The sequence below is a fragment of the Pelobates fuscus genome, chromosome 11 (genome assembly GCF_036172605.1).
Source record: "Pelobates fuscus isolate aPelFus1 chromosome 11, aPelFus1.pri, whole genome shotgun sequence".
Taxonomy (NCBI): domain Eukaryota; kingdom Metazoa; phylum Chordata; class Amphibia; order Anura; family Pelobatidae; genus Pelobates; species Pelobates fuscus.
In genome coordinates, this window is record NC_086327.1 from 85,513,676 (window position 1) to 85,532,894 (window position 19,219).

General features: G+C 38.8%; 1 protein-coding gene across 2 annotated transcripts in view; it reads right to left on the minus strand.

Annotated features, from left to right (window-relative positions):
- Positions 1-9,060: 9,060 nt before the first annotated feature.
- The window catches only part of LOC134577252 (zinc finger protein 84-like), a 46,336-nt gene continuing 36,177 nt past the window's right edge, over positions 9,061-19,219 (minus strand). The window contains exon 10 of one of the 2 annotated variants that reach the window (XM_063435949.1): positions 9,061-12,599. In XM_063435949.1, the coding sequence (XP_063292019.1) occupies positions 11,812-12,599 (788 nt within the window). In that variant the 3' untranslated portion in view covers positions 9,061-11,811. Of the gene's footprint in view, positions 12,600-18,351; positions 19,129-19,219 lie in introns of those variants that run through there. The other variant, XM_063435950.1, reaches the window with a different exon arrangement.

The window sequence follows — 19,219 nt, forward strand, 5'->3', positions numbered from 1 at the left end:
CACGACATACGAGATACACATCGCTCAGTAATTCTAACACTCAAAGGTGTTTCTGCTTTGTTGGAAACACAAATGTTGCCCTCTCTTCCGAGAGGCTTATGGCAGCACTACTCCGCATAGGTGGAAAATTGGTGGAATTGGGTACCAAAGAGCTTGTTTTTCTGGCACAGGGCAAACTATTTGGGGACGCATTCCTCAAGGAGTTGAACAGACATGTCAATGTCTTTACCTGACTAAATAAGGCACAAACCTCTATGAGGAAAGTCTTCAGGGGCAACCCCACGAGGTTTTTTTTTGGACGGGCTAGCCGCCAAAGGGGCTGTGCTGCCAGCCGATTCTGGCCTTCAGGCCCCGCTCCTCGAAACCCCAACCCTTCTACCCAGAGCTGGGCAACAGACAGCCGTTCTCTTACTACAGCGGATCTGATAGACGTAGCAGAGCACACTTCTCAGCAGGTAAGCAACCATTTAAAACAGACTCCTTTTCTTATTGCAAGCCATATTTCTCTATTCTTTCAGACCTGGACCACCATCTCTGTGGACGCATGAATTTTACAAACGGTGCAGGGTTAGGTCATCGACCTCACCCACCCTCTCTTTCAGTTGGACCCACCCAACCCATCAACTGCTCCACAGATGACTCTCGACGCATCGACATCGAACTGCAGGAGCTCCGCGCAAACGGAGTGATCAAACCGGCCCCGGAATCCGGAGGAATTTTAAGCAACGTGTCTAGTAAAAAAGAAAACCGAGGACTTTCGTCCCATTATCAACCTCAGAAAGCTCAATGCCGACGTGGTTTACCACCACTTCAAGATGGAGGGCATTCACCTTGTAAGGGACCTCCTTCAAGAAGGCAACTGGTTCACACGGCTGGATCTTAAAGGACCACTATAGTGCCAGGAAAACATACTTGTTTTCCTGGCACTATAGTGCACTCCCGCCGGGCTCTGGGGAGAGGAAAGGGGTTAAAACTTACCTTTCTCTAGCACCGGGCGGGGAGCTCTTCTCCTCCGATCCTCCTCCCCTCCTCCTCCTCCTCTCCTCCCATTCGGCTGAATGCGCACGCGCGGCAAGAGCTGCGCACGCATTCAGCAGGTCTCATAGGAAAGCATTATCAATGCTTTCCTAAGGACGCTTGCGTGCTCTCACTGTGATTTTCACAGTGAGAATCACGCAAGCGCCTCTAGCGGCTGTCAGTGAGACAGCCACCAGAGGATTTGAGGGCTGGATTAACCCATTTATAAACATAGCAGTTTCTCTGAAACTGCTATGTTTATAAAAAAAATGGGTTAACCCTAGCTGGACCTGGCACCCAGACCACTTCATTAAGCTGAAGTGCTCTGGGTGCCTATAGTGGTCCTTTAAACACTGTTACCGTTAGGTGCCCGTCCATCACTCCTGTCAACGATTCCTCCGATTCATGTGGCTAGACCACCCCTGGCAGTTCATTTTCTTCCCTTTCGGCCTCAGTTCGGCCCCATGATACTTCACCAAACTGCTGAAGCCAGTGGTTACTCATCTTCGAGCGAGAGGAATTTGCTGCATTATCCTTCTTTTCTGATCCGACATGTCTAGACTAATATTACACACACAATATACTGGAATCCCTGGAATTTGTGGTGGACCTCCCAAAGTTGGCAATGACTCCTTCTCAAACTGTACAATTTCTAGGATTCGAGATCGACTCCACGACCAGCACGCTATGCCTGCCGGTGTCAAAGATCTCAGCCATACGCAAGGAACTACGCAGAGTCATCCGCTGCCAAACTATTCCACTCTGCGGACTCGCTCGAGTAGTGGGTCTCCTGTCCGCATCCATCCAGGCAATCTTCCCAGGACCACTCCATTACAGAGCGATGCAACGCCTCAAGGCCTCATTCCTTCGTCATAACTCGACCTACGACCAACCAGTGCCGGTGACAGAGAAGGTCAGAGAAGAACTAAGATGGTGGCTGGATAGCATGTAAGCGTGGAATGGTCGGGCCATCTTCGGGGACAATCCAGACTTTGTATTGGAGTCAGACACCAGCCTATGGGGTTGAGGCGTGACGAGTGAAGGCATATTGGCAGGAGGCACCTGGACTTCGCAGGAAATCAACCTACATATCAATTGCCTGGAGCTCCTGGCAGGATCCTTTGCCATAAGCAGCCTAGCGAGGGACAGGACCAATTGTTGCATTCTCCTCAGGATGGACGATATGTCAACCGCCTGGGCGGGGGCCCGATCCCGGCTCTTGTCGGAACTAAGGAGATTTTTGCCTTCCCCGCAACATCTCCCTCAAGGCAGAGTACCTACCAGGAGAGACGAATCTCATGGCGGTTTGGTTCTCCCGACATTGGCTAGACAGCAGCGACTGGAGGCTGGATCCCCGAAGCTTCAACATCCTCTCAGATCTGAGAGGCCCATTTCTACTGGATCTGTTTGCATCACGCAACAACAGACAGACTCCGGATTTATTCAGCATGCTCCCAGACCCGGAGTGCAAGGCGGTGGACATTTTCCTACAAACGTGGCCAAACACAGGAGCATACGAGTTTCACACATTCGCTATGATAGCAAGGACGCTCCATTATCTGAGGACTCATCGGGTATCTCTGCTACTCATCACTCCCCTATGGCAGAGTCAACCATGGTTTCCGGACCTACTGGCATTGACCTACGTGGATCTGCTCCGACTGCCATCCTATCCGACACTCCTCACGGATCCGAAAGAGAACCCTCACCCATTGCTATTGGAAGATCGTCTACCCCTGGTGACTTGGACTCTTTCCGGGGTGTCTGGCAGATCAGTGAAATATCGCAGGCTACTGGGGACCTCCTATGGGACTCGTGGGCACTGGACACGAGACAATGTTATCTCTCTGCATGGGCCTTCTGGTCCACTTGGTGAGTGGAACGGGACTTCAATCCATTTACGGCACCTATCTCATTCATTTTAAACTTCTTATCATCACTGTTTGCCTCTGGTCGATCCTACACGTCAATTAACATCAATTAACGTAGTGCGTGGATCATCACTCTGACGGCGCGTCTCTTGCTAAGCGGTGCATATTATGTCCCACACGTCATCGCTCCCCCCTGCCAGTCCAGCGTCTCCTTTCAATGGCACCTCTTCCCTTATCCTGTCACGGTTGTAGCCCCCCAAGGCTCTGTTCTTTGTCCCCTTTATACTACCTCTCTTGGCAAACTTATTAATTCCTTTGGATTCCTTTGGATTCTGGTAGATATATCTGTCCTCCCCTGGTCTCTCCCCTGCTGTCCTACAACGTGTTACCGCTTGCCTTTTTTAAATCTCAGAATGGATGTTCTTACGCTTTATGAAAATGTATCTCTCTAAAACAGAACTTATTTTTCCTCCTCATAATACTGATCCTCAACTTTCCCGCAAGTTGATGGTATCTGCATCAGCACAATCCTTGCAAGCTTGCTGTCTTGGTGTTATCTTTGGTTCTGGCCTTACCTTTGCCTCATATCCATTATATGTTGCTAAAACCTGTCGATTCCACCTTAAAAACATTGCCGCGTGCACCCCTTTCTTACACAAGATGCTGCAAAGGAATTTGTTAATGCTCTAGTAATTTCTTGCATGGATTACTGTATTTCTCTCTTAATTGGCCTCCCGAGAAGCTGTAATGACCGTTACAATCGGTAATGAAGGTCGGCAGCTAGGCTGATCTTTCTCTCGTCACTCCTCTCACACCTCATCCCCCTGTCAATCCTTACACTGTCTTCCCATCTCCTATAGCCGTCAATTCAAAATACTAACCCATACCTATAAAGCTCTAAGCAACATTAGCCCGTTACATTTCTTCACTGATTCGAAGGAATGCCCCTTCTCTCTCTCTGCCGGTGACCTACTCTTGTCCAATGATTGCGCACTAACTGCTAATTCACACTTGCAGGGCTTCTTGCAGGTGGGTCCGTTCTTTTGGAACAGTCTGCCTACCCCGATCAGAATCTATTATAGTCTTCAATTATTTAAGAAGTCCCTCAAAATCCATCTTTTTAGAACTGCTTATGGCCTCACAGAGTAACTATTTCACAAATCCATCTCTTGGCCTCCAGTTCTGCTACTTTTCCACCTTGTTGCTTGCTGTCCCCTGTGACAACCTTCCAGTCGTGTCTTTATACTCCACTCCTCTAGGCTGTAAGCCCGTTTGAGCATGGTCCTCATTTCCCTATTGTTCCTGTATTATCTTGCAATTGTCTTGATTGTTAAATTTCCCCTTTTCAAAATACTGTAAGGCACTGCAAAATCAGTTGGCGCAATATAAATACCAATAATAATTATTATTTTCCCCACTCAGTTACCCAGGTACTGATATGGCATACATTGCCTGCTCCTGCTGTTCAAATCAGTCTCCTTCAATTGCAGGAAGTGCATGGAGACTGTGGTATACATAGCAGGACTGGCAATAGTAATCTGTGCAAGAATAATTAAGTACACTGCAAATATTCATTGTCACATGCTTTTTTGGTGTAATTGTACTTACTATATGGATATTTTGTCTACATACAGACATTACTTTCAAATATTGATGCCATTTTAGGAAGCTGCATTCATAGAAATGTCATTTTCCTCAAAACTCCATTTGTATTTAACTATCTTTATCATACATTGTATACAGGACAAATGTTATACTTGTTTTTTTTAACAAGAATTACTTGATAGTATGGTTATTAAATAGATATTAAATACAGATTAAGGAACAGCACACACATACAAATATATATTTTACAAGGCTACCTAAAATCACCACAGCAAACAAATATGGGAGATTTAGCACACCACTACTCTACAGTAACCCAAAATCGGGTCCTACACTAATTCCAACGTGGGAGACAAATTACATAGTGCTAAATGAACTAAATTAGTCTGTTGTAAGAGCATAGTTTAGTTCATTTGGCACTAGAAATATTTAAATGGTCTCCCATGCTGTATTTAGAGTAGGACAGACAAATATTGGGGCACTGTGGAGTAGTGGTGGGCTTAGCATGACATGGCCATATGGTGGAACTGAACCACATATTTGTTTGCCAAGATAGATGATTTTAGATAACCTTGTAAAATTAAAAAATGTATTTTTATGTGTGCATGGATAGGTGATTTTAGATAGCCTTGTAAAATTGTAAAATGTATTTTTATGTGTGCGCGGTTCCTTAATCTGTATTTTGTATACATTTTGCTGAGAGATGCATGTTCCAGGCCTATTTGTCTTTTCTAAAAAAATAGATATTGTCTCGCAAAGTGACAAAAACCTAAAAGGCAAAGTAGTCCTACTTTGCCTAATGTCTTTTAGTAGAAAAAAAGATAGAAAAGGAGAAAAGTAGAACAGAATAAGAGTGAGGAAGTTAAGAGGAACAGATTGAAAAAAGTATAAGGTGACAGAGCTCCTTTTAGGAACATTATAGGATTATGAATATAAACATGTATTCCTAACACTATATTGTTACCCTACCTATTTGGACTGTTGGCCCCCTCAAATCTAAATAAAAAATATTCTACTTGACCTTGAGTAACATTGCGTGGAGGCACTAAACATCAGTCCTACAATCTTTGCAGTTTTAAACCAAGGATGCCCCTGTGGTAGCCGTCAGAGTGACAGACACTAGAGGTAGCCTTAGGCAGAAGTGTACACAGTGTGGCTAAATAATTAAACATTATATTATGCTATATATTTACTAATAAATGATAACGGTCTACTTTCTTTCCTGTTGCCAATAATATATGCATACAACTCTATGGACTTTTCTTAAACTGATATGTACTTCTAGGGAAGAATGAGCTCTTGTAGGATAGGTACTCAAAGAACAAACAAAAACATAATTTTATAACTCATTACAAAACTGAGTTTATTGGAAGGTATTACAACACTTGTGACACATTAACCTTAAAGCATTACATATACCAACTTTACTTTTCATAAAGCACTCATTCTAAACAGTGGGTTACATAGTCAGAGCAATCTCCTTCTAAAGTACCATGGGCTCTACACATACCAGACTTACAGACAAAACATGCACAGAATGGGTTTGTGAGAAAGCAAACCAAAACAGGTAACAGACAACACTGATCAAAAGGAATACATGGACAGCCCGCAGACCAATATCATGGGATTATTGTGATTTTGGTTCCTAACCCTAGACAAATGGAAATAAAACAGAACTTTAATTGCATATATATATATATATATATATATATATATATATATATATATATATTTTGGTTTATGTCTATTTCACACAATAAATGGGCGAAATTTTACACTGAAGTAAACACTTTACATGGCAAATAAGGATGGGATCCTTGGAAAAAATGTAAAACAAATTCTAAGTCACTTTGACCATGGAGTGTCCTGCTAAAAGTGGACATATTAATATTTATTTCTGTGAAAGGATCCACATAAAATTGCCAAGAACCTTCAATTCTTATTAGATAAATGGGAATTCAGTCCTAAAAACAGGGATTTTTTTACCTGCTTAAATTATTTTACTAAACATCTACCCTGCCATTCTGTCTCTTGTGTCTATGCCAACTATGTTCTACTGTTGTTGTCTCCTTTGTAATTTTATTGCAGTTGGTGTTTTTGTGGCTTTTGAAAGCCATGAATAAATGTAAGAAGCTGAATATGGAAGCACACCTCAAACATTATGCAATTAAAGCAGCAGAATGACTTGCCTACATAATCATAGCATTGATTAAGTCTAAAAACAACCACATGTAATTTGGTATTTAAGAGAACCCCAAACAATGACTTTCAAAGCAAAGTACAGCATTGTAGAAACTTCCAAACCAAACACGGGACCCTCAAACAGTAAGGAAGATAACTTTTATAGGTTTGTAGTTTGTCCATGTTTCACAGTTAGCTCTCTTAGAACTGTGACTCAATGCAATGTAGAAAAGTAGGCATTAAACAGTCCAGTAAAAACAAAAAAGAAAAAATCAGAAAAGAAAAGAATAATGCACTATAAATTCTGAATATGGTCTAACAGATGATCTCACAATTTACATGGTTTTCAACTTTATATAATAAAGTTTTCATACAACAAAACATAGTGACAAGTTTTTTCTTTTTTTTTTTCTGCCACACGGAGGTATTTAAAAACACAAGTAACAGGTCTACAGTGTGGCCACCACAAATTATACTAGTAAAAAAATTATATGTAATATATATATATATATATATATATATATATATTCACACATATGCAGGGCTGGAAAAATATCCCTGAGTCTAACTAGCCAGGCTATAAATATAGTAAGCTACTCGGCAACATAAATTTTAGGCATTATATTTTAAACAGTGGTTGCAATGAATGTATTAATTGTGTGCATGTTTGTGTGTGTAGATACAGGACATAACACGCACTATAATAATTACAATGCATATGCATACAAAATCCTGCCGCAGTTTGCAAATATTGCTACGTAAACTTACCCATTTCACTGAATTCAGAATGTATATTGCACTAAATAATCCACATTTAAGATCTGAAATCTTAGGTGAAATCTTTGTTACAATTACCATCATTTATACGGGGATTATATGAAGAGCAGTATTTGCATAATCCAAATGGTGATCACTCTGTATTAACAGTGTATTGGTGATTATGTCCCAATGTAGAAGGAGATTTCAAAAACACTCTCACGGTTTCTAAACATACCACCACAGACTGCACCTAAATCTACAGACTTTAAAGCCTTTGTCCTTCAGTGTATCAGATTCAGAGAGCAATGATTAAAGTAGAGAACCCTCAGCAACTCTGAAAAAGATTTAGGGTATTGAGCAGATTACATGACACAATGGGACAAATCACCATTTTTATAATAAAAAATATAATATTCCCAACATAAATCACTGTGAGAATCCTGGTCTTTGTCACAAAGTACACTCATTAGAAAAGTGTGCTCCACCCCTGTATATGTGTAAAAACAAGAAAAACAGCAAAGTTGTATGTTAGATGTAGCTCACAGTAACTAAATATTACGGAACAGAAAAAAAAAAAAACCTAAAAACCGTTAGTGATGTAATGCAGATTAGAGAGGTGATATACTAACAGTCAAAGTGGGTGCACAGTTGCAATTCCCTATTTGCTTTAACGGCTGTTCAACTCAAATGTTCAAGATGGTGGGAAACTCAATTATAATACAACTTAACATATTATTAAGTCAACAAAGTCACTAGCGAGCATACCCATATGTTTTCCTGCATCTGACATAAAATAACTAATAAATACACTTTTAATCCCACACAGTCTCAGCTGACTTTATATAACTCATGAGAGTATATTTTGCCTTGTTAGTAACACCTAAGTACAGGTTTAGAAACCATAGCTACAGACCAAGCAATCTACCAGATAGATCTTCAAGGTTTACTTAACTGTCCACAATCCTCACTTACAATTTTACACGCTACAGGTTGCAAACCTCATGGAAGTTGTGTAAGGCGTGCTGGAGAGCACGTTGTCATATTACTCTAAAGCTCTGCACAAAATAAAGTTTTCTGGATCTATATATTGAAAGTCACATATAGTGCTTTCCTTAAAAGATGTGGGTCAGTCATAGTCAAAACCTGTATCTTGAACTACATATACGTGCGTAAGAAAATACAGAGTATTTTTGTCTGCTTGAGTGCTTGACTGAGAAACTGAGAGAAATTGTAATGTTAGTCAAATACAATACTCCAATGGTTGATGGACCTCAGCTCCAGCAATCTTATAACAACCATTCTCTGATAGTACGAGAAGCATTGAAGTCCACTAACCTAAACAATAAGCAATCCAGTATGACTCCGTTGAAGGTTTCAAAACCTAAGAATAATCTACATTACCGTAAAAAATCCCCAAAACAGAAATGCTTATTTTCAAGCTCAATTGGAATGAATACAGTTAAAGAAATTCCAATGTATATGAAAAATGTATAAACCAGCTCTAGGTGTATTTTTGTTATTCCCTAACAGTTACAGAAACAAAGCTGCCATGAATACAATCTAACCTGAAGATTTTCTGGTCACAAGCCAAGTCCTGAATTCTCAATGTATTCATTTTCACTTTAGTTATGATCAAAAATATCAAGCAGAATACAGAATGTTGTGATATGTTTCAGTACTTGCACTCTCTAAAACACAGTAACATACATTATTTCACATTCTGTAACATTTACATATATCTGAATTTAGCTCGGAGACCCTCCTCAGATACTTATGTTAAAGATGGGTTCGCATATTTTTCTTCTTCATAAATAAATGGCCATGTTGTTATATGTACCTTTATACTTTCCAACAGTTGGTTCTGATAGTTCTTCCTGTTATGGTTTACCAGATTTACTTTTCTGTGCTTATACTTTCTGCATCACAGACACCTGGAAATAATGCTGTCTCTGACAGGAAACACCATTGCATTGCACGAACTATCAGAAAAGTGTAACTCCTGGTCATTTATTTGAAAAAGTTATTTTTCTAGTTAGAAAATATTTAAAGATGTGGTAATTTTTAAAGATTAAGGTATCAAAGGAACATCTTCTCAATTAACCAATTCATCCTAATGAGGTGGCCATGAAGCATGGAGTCCCCTGGCACTGTTCTACCTTCCAGTGTTAAACCACTTTAAGCCCCTTAACTTCCGCATTAGCCCAAGAGGAGAGGCATTAGCTGATGCTCTAAGCTTATCACTGGTCTGTAAGAATACATTTCCTTGCACTACGCCACTCACCTGGTGCCCCTTCCTCTCCAAGTAGGAACCATATCAGTTTCACAACCTCAGACACACCCGTGAGCATTTCTGATGCTGTAGCCCTGTTCCTTTTTAACAAGACACAAAGCATCACCCTTGGGATCTCAATAGCGCGTTCCTAAGTCTGTGAAATTCTGGTTTCCTGGTTTGGCTTTTCTGACTACTCTTATCAGTATGACCCAGCTTAGCATATCATTATTCTAGGTTTCTTGAATCTATGACCTTGCTTTTTTCTTGACTTTACATTTCACCAACTATAGGCATTGCGCTAAGCACGGCCACTCTAAGGTCTGATAATACACAGCTGTCCTTTGTTTCTCTAGTTAGGTAGTATAGGTTTAAGCACTGTGTGTTGGGTTTTTATACTTACCTTGACATGGCCACCCACTGCAAACAAAGGTTCAAAATGTTCATAAGTTTACGAGCAACGGGCGAACTGTAATACACTAAGACCATCAGCTGACATTCTCAGCCTTTCACTGCTGCCCCTTTGCTTTTGCATTAGCTTGAGCACAATAGGAGAGATAACAGACCAACAACTGAGTACTACAGTAGTGAGCTGCCTGAAAAGCATTTAACACTAGAACGAAAGATGGCACCTGGGTACTCCAGGCAACATGGACTCTTCATTGAGATGTGTTCCTTTAATTAAAAATTAGAAGAAAAAAAAAACTGTTCTAATAAGTTGTACAAATACAACGAGAGACAAAAAACACAACTGTGTGGGAGAAAGGGGAGAATAAAACACAAGCATATACCGGCCTATTTATAAAAGATAATCAGATAGAGTAAAAAAAATTAAGTGAAGGAGGGACAGAAGATAAAAATGATAAAGGGGAGTAGTATCAGGAGAACTTCCCGACTGACCAGTATAAAGGAGAGCAGTAGCATGGGCAAAGAGGATGCAAACAAAAGGCATTTCAAGGATATGAGCAAGCGATTCACATAATAAAATCTGAGGGTATGACCGTTGAGATGTTTTGCAGGGAAAAAAATTGTAATTTCAGCTAAATTTACTGCAACTTAGTAGGATGCAAAAAATATTGGTATTTTTTTTTTTCTCTCTCTCAAACGGACTTATGTAAAGAATGTCAAAGTTGCAGATACTAGAAAGAGAAACAGTACATTATCGTCCACTCTTAAAAACATATAATAAACTTAAAAAGGTTATAATTAGTGTTTGTTTTGCTAGTGTTTTGTTTAGCTACCTTTGAATGCCTTTCTAAGGGTGAGCTAGAAAATATCCAGCCTGTGCACTTATCTCCCTTGGCTGGAAGCAGTAGTTCCTAAAATTGAAGATTCAATTTAGTGAATTTGTGATTGCTATACAGTATTCTGTTTGCCAAATTCTTTCATTCACATCTTTACCTGAAAAATGTAATACCACCACATGGCCTTCAGCACTGAACATTTTTAGCACTCTCAGCAGACCAACTAAGAACACAATGTTAAAAGCCTTAGAATTATCGTGTTAGGTTAGTCTACATAAAAGCACGCACTGGAAGTATTACTGCACTAGAAATTGCGGCTAGAGATTATATATTGAAGCTAGATGTTTACAATAGATTGTAAAATATATCCAAATACCTGAAGGAGATAGTACACAGAAAAAGAACTACTACTCAATAAATAACATTTTCCAAGTCTACATTGCTAGGCAATTTTTAAACATAGAAATAGGAGGTTTCTTGAGGTTTTAAACAATCAACTGATACTGAGATCAGGCTCAAGGATATCAGAAATACCATAATTTATATACAAACTGGGAATATTTATATATTTAAACGTAAGGCGAGGAAACAGAACAAATGATTCATATTTTAGAGATCTCTAAAATATTTTTCATTTTTGAGGTACTTTCTTTCTTATGCATCTTTACATCTTAAGAGTAGCACCTGTCAACTAGTCCAAAACTAGACTAACAGTAGAATTAGCCTGCACGTGAAGAAGTGTGTTGTTTGTAAAAATAGTAGACTTTGTGAAGAGGAACAACTGTATTTCCAGGCACTTTATGGTTAGTATGGCTGAGACACCTTTCCTTTCAGTGAATCAGCCAAATCCTGATGTATGAATTTATCAGTTCATAAGGACATGTTTGTTATCTATTTTCTTCCTTTTCTTGGTGTGTGTTTGCTCGTGGGTAAGCAAATTAATCTTCTGTGCAAAGCCTTTCCCACAAGTAAGACACACAAATGGCCTTTCTCCAGTGTGAAGCCTCTGGTGGGTTGTGAGGTTGGCTTTCTGGCTGAAGCTTTTCCCGCACTCCGGACATTCAAAAGGTTTTTCTCCTGTGTGTATTCTCTCATGTCCAATAAGATTACTATTATTTTGAAACCTTTTGCCACAAAATTTACAAACAAACCGTCTTTCTCTAACAAGTGTTTTTTGACTTTGCATGAGGTTGGTGCTTGGATTGGCATTTTTTCCATACACAACACACGTTATAGATTTTCCCCCTGATATAACATTTTTGATGGAACCAGCATGTGAATTTTTTTCTTCAATAGACAGTTTTGGGCCAGGTTGAGGTTTCTGATTGCTTTTAAATTGAATGACACATCCATTGGACTGTTTCATTTTCATTCTGTGGCTTGCTTGATGAAGCCTGAGATCAGATATTTTAAAGAATCTTTTCCCACATTCGGTGCAGTTAAAGCCTCTTTCTGGCTCTTTTGGACCTTGAGAACCAGCCACATAGCGTTTAGGAGTGATTTCTTCCTTTTGACTAACTGACCACCTTAACATTCTTTGGCAGTATCCAGTGTTTTTCAAATTGTACTGAACTTTCCCTTTGTTTTTTGTAGGAATGTTTCCTAGATTAAGTTTCTGATTACCGAGTTCTCTCTGGTTAACCGTTCCATCTTCTGTTGGAAAAATAAGAAAAATATAAAAGAAGCAAACAAAAAAAAAGAAAAAAAAACCCAAACTTTTATATACTCTGAGAAAAAACTCAACATTAGAAAATAAGTAGTAATACTGTGTTTTAATGTCTTCAATCAAATAAAACTACCAGTACAAGGTTTTATTGAGGTTGTTCATTTTTTTTATTTAGACTGATGCTATAAGAGTGTTTTAACACAATTTACATCAGGACTAAGAGAACTTAGTGCAATTTTAACTAGGGTATTCTGTCCTACATTTTGCAATTCCACTACCTTATCACAGTATGGTAAATAATTCAATTTTGTATAGCAGAAATTAAAATTAGTTTATTGTACTAGGTACAATATGTAACTTTATATGAACAGTTATTTATATTGTATATTGAGATAATGCATGTTAATTATCCATGCATTTATACAGAACAGATAAAATATATCTGAATTTCAACATTTCCCATAAAACCACCTATATTTGTTTAGATAAAACAAAATGTATAAATAGAAAATATGATCAGATGTTTGAAACTTAGATGCAAAGTGAACAAGTACATCCATGTATCAAAAATTAACGGGTAACTAAAAAAGATCTCTAGAAACATGACAGTGCAATATATTTAATAACAAATCAGTATTTTTATAAAAAAATAAATATATATTAATGAAAGCTACAATATATGGTAATATATTTCATCACAAATGCAAGAAAGTGCATAGTGCTTTACCGTCCAAAACCTTATTTTTTTAATAAGGCTTATATAAATTAATAAGAAAGGACATTGCTACAAGTAATCTGTAGTCATAGTACAAAGTTTAATGTAGATATTTAACAAACAAAATGACCGCACAGAACTTCAAACAACGCATGGTTAAAAGGTTCCTTTATTAGTCGAATCTAAAAACAACTGTCCAAACAAGAAAATAGGAAAAATTAAGTGAATGTGAGGAAAAAAAAAACAACACAGCACCTAAATTGCAACTGTATACTGCTTTCCTGTGTTTTAAAGACAGGGAACAACCCCCTGTGACGTAGTTGGACCAATGGGCCCAAATACTGAAATATGCTGGTAATATATATATTTGTGGGTCAGGGCCACTCTTTTACCTATTTTGACAAACAATTTTACATCTAATTCTCAGGTGCCAAATTTACCTTTTTATTACTTGCAAAGTTTTCCCGATGTTAGGACATGCTATGCCGGTTTACAAAAGGAGAGTTTTAATGCCGAAAGGGGGGCATAGCACATCCTAACAATCGAGCCCTCCTTCAGCCTGTATACTTGACAATGGAGGGAGTCCTCCTGCAGCCAATCCTGCTGATCTGACACATGACTATAGTCATGATTGACAGATTGCCTGCAGTGGGCTACATTGGTTGTCAGGCAGATCTCCCAATATATAACTAATAAAAATAATATAATTCTGCACAAATAACATATAAAATACTGCCTGCAGTGGGCTGCATTGGTTGTCAGGCAGGTCTCCCAATATATAACTAATAAAAATAATATAATTCTGCACAAATAACATATAAAATACATTTAAAATCACATTATATGGTATTATTTAAAGGTTATTTTGATACCAACATATAATTATATTATTGTATTAAACATATATTGGGGGACCTGCCTGACAACCCAATCAGAAATACCAGATAATTAAATTTGCAAACCATATATTTGACCCTGTGACTTTTCAAAACCATACACAACCTACACATAGGTGTACTGTTGTACTTGTGAGACATCGATGAATACAAAAAATGAGTGCCTTAGAGCAGTTAAACATATATGACGATGATATAATCATTGAAAGTGCAGGTTTTGTGTGAAAAATGCAAAAACTAAATATGAACACCTGCTTTGGCTAAGGTTCGTCACTAATGTCTACTAAAAAAGTTTGGACATACCCCATTTTGAATACCCTGGGTTGTCTACTTTTGCAAATGGTATGCCAGGATAGGGGTAGTTTTCATTCCTGAGCTGCCATACAGTCTCAAATTCAACATAGGCCCAGCAAACCAATCTGGCAAATTTCAAAGTGTAAAAACTGAAATGGGCAAGCATTGTATTTGACCCTGAAACTTTTCAAAACACCATGAAACCTGTAGTTATGGAGCATAGTTGTATCTATGGGACATCAATGTATACAAATATGTGTTTTATTGCAGTAAAAGCTAACAGTATTATGACATTCACAGTGAAAATGTCATTCAGAACTAGGAAAATACAATTTCTTAATTTCTCATACTTTTTTTTTTTAGGATTTTATTCATATTAAATTAGGTTTCATATATAAATAGTTGATGTGAAATTAAAGCCCTATTTCTCCTGAGCAAAATAATATATAATAAGTGTGGGTGCAGTTAATATGAAAGAGGCAAATTATGGTTTAACAGACATACAGCTCAAATCCTATGTGGTATTTTGGTTAAGACTTAGACAATTGTCTCTGTCCTTAAGGGGTTAATCAAATTATCCTCATAATACAGAATAACAAATATGTTCTGCAGTGCTAATGGGCTGATTTAAAGAAATATTTGTAAATCTTGGTGTAAATCCCTGTTCTCCCTCTGCCAATAGTAAAAACCCATTAAAATTGTTTATGGATGTCATAGATGGGTAGTTTCACCTACTAATTCTATTTTTTGGTACATCAAGACATCAGGAGTATTACTGTTAAATAGTCTAATGGGCATAACCCTCATTTTTAAGGCAGAAATGGCACTTCTTTGAACCTCACAGTTTCTCAATCACCCACCCCAGTAAATGCTACTAAAGTGCTTACTGGGTCAATAGTGAAATGAAAGTATGTATAAAGCACACATATTTCCATAGCACTTAATTTCAAGGGTGACACCATCTCCCCATAATGTGACATGCATGCTTAGGCATCTTTAGAAAAATACTGTATGGGCATATCTTCCATAGTGCCGTACATACTCATATGACCACGTGCATGGCACTGTGGGGGTTAAGTTAATTTGCATAATATGCCCTGGCATATACTGTAAAGTAAAGGGAAAAAAATATATAGCATAAGTAAACACTGTATTTTGCCAAAATCTGTTTGACCCCTTAAGGACCAAACTTCTGGAATAAAAGGGAATCATGACATGTCACACATGTTATGTGTCCTTAAGGGGTTAAAGAGTACAGCGTTTCCTGAAGTAAATATTCCTTCTGTTAAGAAACATGACTGAATTATTAACAACACTTTTTAACATAGATTTCAAACCTGAAAAAACGTTATCAATCCATAACTCCATTTTAATTTAGGCACCACAAACAAAAAAAAACAAACCTCACCAACCCCAAAAAACTAAATTACTTTTCAATTTGGAGTCCCTTTAAACACTGTTGGATGCAGCAATTTAATTTTGTGAACAGCTGTATCATAATTTAATATCCCTTTATTGCATAAAGCAATCCCAGAAATTATTTATTAATATCAAAGTTTGCCCTGTTTATACTATTCCAGGAGGGATTACATTTTAGTCTAGTCACAAGACAATAGTATGTAGCATTGTAAAATGTGTTGCCAGTGCAGCAGAAAAAGCTTTCTGGGTTTGTATTATATTTAAAAATATTATATGAATAAGCAGATAGTTCTGCCAGCCTTAAAGGAACACTAGGCACTATAAAGATTTTATCTCATTGAATGGGTTATAGTGCCTGGTGTCCCCTGGCATTATTCCTCCATTCAGTGTTAAACAATTTTTGAGCAGTTAATACTAAATAAGGGTCCCAGGCTACCCACAGCCTGGCCATTACTGGAGATATGGTTAAGGCACAGACTTTACTCTTCCTTTGAGCCATACCAATTCATATCAGCAATGGGTCCTGTGATAGGTTGAAAGTGATAAGCTGGCACTCTCAGCCAATTAGCCTAATGCTTCCTCATTAGCACAAGCAACAAAGAGGAGATGGGCTGATGTGGACTCTCATTTATCATTAAAAGATTAAAAACAGTTTGACACTGAATGGAAGGATGGCACCATGAGACTCCAGATACTTTAACCACTTAAAGGACCACTATAGGCACCCAGACCACTTCAGCTTAATGAAGTGGTATGGGTGCCAGGCGCAGCTAGGATTAAGCCTTTCTTCTATAAACATAGCAGTTTCAGAGAAACTGCTATGTTTATAATAGCGTTAATCCAGCCTCTAGTGGCTGTCTCATTGACAGCTGCTAGAGGCGCTTATGCGCTTCTCACTGTGATTTTCACAGTGAGAAGACGCCAGCGTCCATAGCAAAGCATTGAGAATGCTTTCCTATGGACTGGTTGAATGTGCGCGCGGCTCCTGCGCATTCAGCCGATGACGGCGATATGGAGGAGGAGAGTTCCCCGCCCGGCGCTGGAGAAAGAGATAAATTTAACGCCTTCCAAACCCTAGAGCCCGGCGGGAGGGTGGCCATGAGGGTGGGGGCACGCTCAGGGCACTATAGTGCCAGGAAAACGAGTATGTTTTCCTGGCACTATAGTGGTCCTTTAAATGAGATGAAGCAGTTACAGTATCTACAGTGACCCTATAATGCAGAACTGCCATATTGTTTTTATTTCAGAATTCCTGCCCTTATGCTTTGGGTATTTGAATTTATCCATACACTGATCAACCACAACATCAAAACCACCTGCCTAATATCCTGTAGTTCCCCTTCGTGTTGCCAACACAGCTCTTATGCTTAGAGAAAGTCACTCCACAAGACCTCTGAACGTATCATGTGGTATTTGGCATCAATACATTAGCAGTATATCCTTTAAGTCCTGCAAATTGTGAAGTGGGGCCTCTATGAATCTAACTCCACAGATGCTAAATCGGATTGAGATCTGGGGAATTTGAAGGCCAAGGCAACACCAATTACAATGGCTTTTGCAGTGTGGCAGGGGACAGTACCCTGCTGAAAGAGGGCAATGCCATTAGGGAACACCATTGCCAACTACATGATCTGCAACAATCTCTAGGTAGGTGCTACATGTCAAAGTAACATCCACATGAATGCCAGGACCCTAGTTTTCCCAGTAGAACATTGCCCAGAGCATAGCCTGCCTCTGCTGGTCTGCCTTCTTCCCATGATGCATCCTGCTGCCATCTCATCCCTAGGTAAACAACGCACACAGACTAAGTCACCCACCTGATCTAAAAGAAAACATGATTCATCAGACCAGGAAACCTTCTTCCATTGCTCCATGGTCCACTTCCCACTGAAGGCGCTTTTGGCAGTGGGCGGAGGTCATCACGGGTACTCTGCCCAGTCAGTGGCTATGCAGGCCCATATGCAACAAACTGTGATGTACTGTGTATTTTGACAACTGTCTAAAATGGCCATCGATACATTTTTTATCAATATGAGATATAGTAGCTCTTCTGTGTGATTGGACCAGATGGGCTAGCCTTTGCTCCCCATGTGCGTCAATTAGCCTTGGTTCACCGGTTTCCCTTCCCTGCACTACTTTTGGTAGGTCCTAACCACTGCATACCAGCAACACCAAACAATACTCATCGCTATCTGGCCCATATCAAAGTAACTCAGCTTTTTTTTGCTTGCCCATTTGCTATCGATAGGTGCAATTGTAACTATATAATTAATGTTATGGCTGATCATTGTGAGTATATGTGTATATAGATCACAAATATTTTCACCTGGGTGCCTCCATTTTGCTCTTTTCTGCTCATGATGCCATTCTGAGGGAAGCTTTTCACTGATGTGGGTAAAAATACTTTAGGTGGGTTTCCAGGTTTTTACAAAGCCTTGCTTATCTGCAACTAAAACACAATTTTTCTACTTGTAATAATTGAGAAATTGTATGAGCAGTCACCAATTGTTTCCCTATATTGGAAAGAATTAACTTTTAAAAGATTTTTCTACATGAGTTGTCATGGATTTTGTGAGACTACACCTTTGTCAAAAGAGTTTACAACAACATAAGTAGGTAAATGGCTTTTATCTTTTGTGTGAGTTCTTGCATGAACCTTCAAGTGTTCTTTCTTAGAGAACCTTTTTTGGCAATGTAAACAATGAAAAGGCTTTTCGCCTGTATGAATTCTCTTGTGCTGAATAAGCCCAGAGTTATCTATAAACCGTTTGCTACACAGAGGACAAGCATAAGGTCGCTCTCCTGTGTGAGTTCGAAAATGAACATTTAGATTTGACTTTTGACAAAAACTCTTCTCACAAAGAGAACATTTATAGGGTCGCTCTCCTGTGTGTGTTCGTCTGTGATTGATCAGGTATGCTTTTACTCTGAAAGTTTTCTCACATTCAGAGCATCTGAAAGGCAGTGCACTTTTTTGCTTTAAAGGATTTGTAATGGTGACAGAACTGATCACACATGGAGCAGGCGGATTTGGTCTTTTTTCTGGAATGCATGTTTTGGTCATATGCGGTGTGTTCGTATTCCTCTGACTGAAACCTTCCCTGTTTTTTCCTGACAGCTCGGGAAGATTGTGTTTATTACCGTAACCATCTGGAGTCAAGGGACACTTAATTCTGTTGATTAATGCATCTTCTGTGGGATTAAAATACAAGTCCAATAATTACACAAATAATTGGCCTGGATGAAAAAAATTATTATTTTCTATCCATTAAAACAAGGTAAA